A 1,618-nucleotide genomic window follows, 5' to 3' on the forward strand; every position below is an offset into this window, starting at 1 on the left:
ATCCTGCCACGGAGTCAGCAGGGGTAAGGATGGGCAGGCAAGTACCAACCCCACATCCTCAAACACCACCCTCTTCCTTCACAAGCCAGTTTCTCCCCCATACGAGAAACCTCCGTTCCACAGCACGGCAGCCTCCAGGCTTTGCCTGCGCCTCTGCCTGCCTCCATCAGAAGCCAGGAGCACAGAGGTGATCGGCCAAAAGCGCTGGGCCAGAGGCAAGACCAAGGCAGGCTAGAGGACTGGCCGAGCACGCTGGCCATTCAAACCATGCCAGCTTTGACTGCAGGCTGAGCAAGTACCCACGGATCCTCGGGTCTAGGGAAACCCTCCCACTCCTCCACCAAAGCCAGCTAACCCCTCAGGCCAGCAGAGGTGCCGTAGCCCACTGACCCCAGAAGGCCACTGTCCTCACCAAGATGTTCCACGTGGTTTTCTTTTCCGGGGAGGTTTTGCTCAGACTCGCCAGTTTCTTTCTGCCCCCGGCACCGCTCTCAAAGAAGGTCAGGAAGTCTCCCGCCTGCTCTGAGCTTTAGCCCGAATCCAGGGAAAGCAGAGAGGAGGAGAGAACACGTATTCTGGAGTTAATATTGCATGTAGACACATGGCAACGAGACAGCAATAGCAGGGTTCTCATCCCGCACAGGCTGCTCCAGCGAGAAGCACGCTCTGATTGCGGCAGGGCACTCTGACACACGCACAGCATAGAGCCGAGGCACACCTACCGCCTGCCATTGCGACACAGAGGAGAAAAGGGATGGAAAATCATTACCTAGTCATGAAATCTACAAATTATTCGTTTTTACACAGAGCTTTAGATTTCAGCCTGATGTGCGGAAATAGAATATATTAAAGGGATGGGTACAAGGCAACAAGAGAACGGAAAATCATGATTCAGAGACAGCCCTAGGAGGTCACTGGGGACATAAGGAGAACTTTTCGTCTCCTAACACAGTCCAGTTATGATCCAAAGGGTCCAGGAGGGGCTGTTGTAATTGAACAGTCCCATCCCTTGGAATTAAACTGAGTGTCCTTTGTGACAGAGGCTTTCCAGCTGCAGAAATACACTCTGTTTCCCCAAATCCTAATCAAGTGACCTCGCCTCCAAAAAAACCCAAACAAAAACACAGTCCTTGGCTTTCCAAGGCCGGATTATAACCTCTGATGTGTATGACAGAGCTTAATGCACATTTTTGAAAGGCTCTGGTTCCCTCCCAGGATGAGAGGTCAGACAGATGGGTGGGTTTTCACACAGTCCCATCCACAGGACAGACAGACACACATTGGTGGCTGGAGCTGTACCTGTGCGTGCTGTTCACCCGCTGGTTAACGTGGGTGGTGCTGTTGGACCTCCGGAGGTTGTTCATTGCCCGGGATCCCGCATCTTCCTGCGGAGGAGAGAGCTAAATTCAGCAACAATGCTAAGGAGAAGCACGGGCAGGCGGAGCTGGGATGCCTGGCCTCGGCAGGCTTCCCCCGTGAATCAGGCATCCTAAAATAGCACTGCTGGCGGTGCTACCCTTCCACCCCCTTCAACCCAGCCCCGACACGATGTTTCTGATACCCCCACGGCTGCCAACCTCTCCTTGAGGCAGAGAGCAATGACACCTCGCTCACTCTC

General features: G+C 53.9%; 1 protein-coding gene across 1 annotated transcript in view; it reads right to left on the reverse strand.

Annotated features, from left to right (window-relative positions):
* Positions 1-1,618, reverse strand: part of CEP131 (centrosomal protein 131kDa) — a 17,414-nt gene that overhangs the window by 14,811 nt on the left and 985 nt on the right. The window contains 2 exon segments of the mRNA XM_009880980.1: positions 413-527; positions 1,300-1,385. Of these exon segments, the coding sequence (XP_009879282.1) occupies positions 413-527; positions 1,300-1,385 (201 nt within the window).

This window comes from Charadrius vociferus, unplaced genomic scaffold, assembly GCF_000708025.1.
Source record: "Charadrius vociferus isolate BGI_N301 unplaced genomic scaffold, ASM70802v2 scaffold1773, whole genome shotgun sequence".
Classification (NCBI taxonomy): Eukaryota; Metazoa; Chordata; class Aves; order Charadriiformes; family Charadriidae; genus Charadrius; species Charadrius vociferus.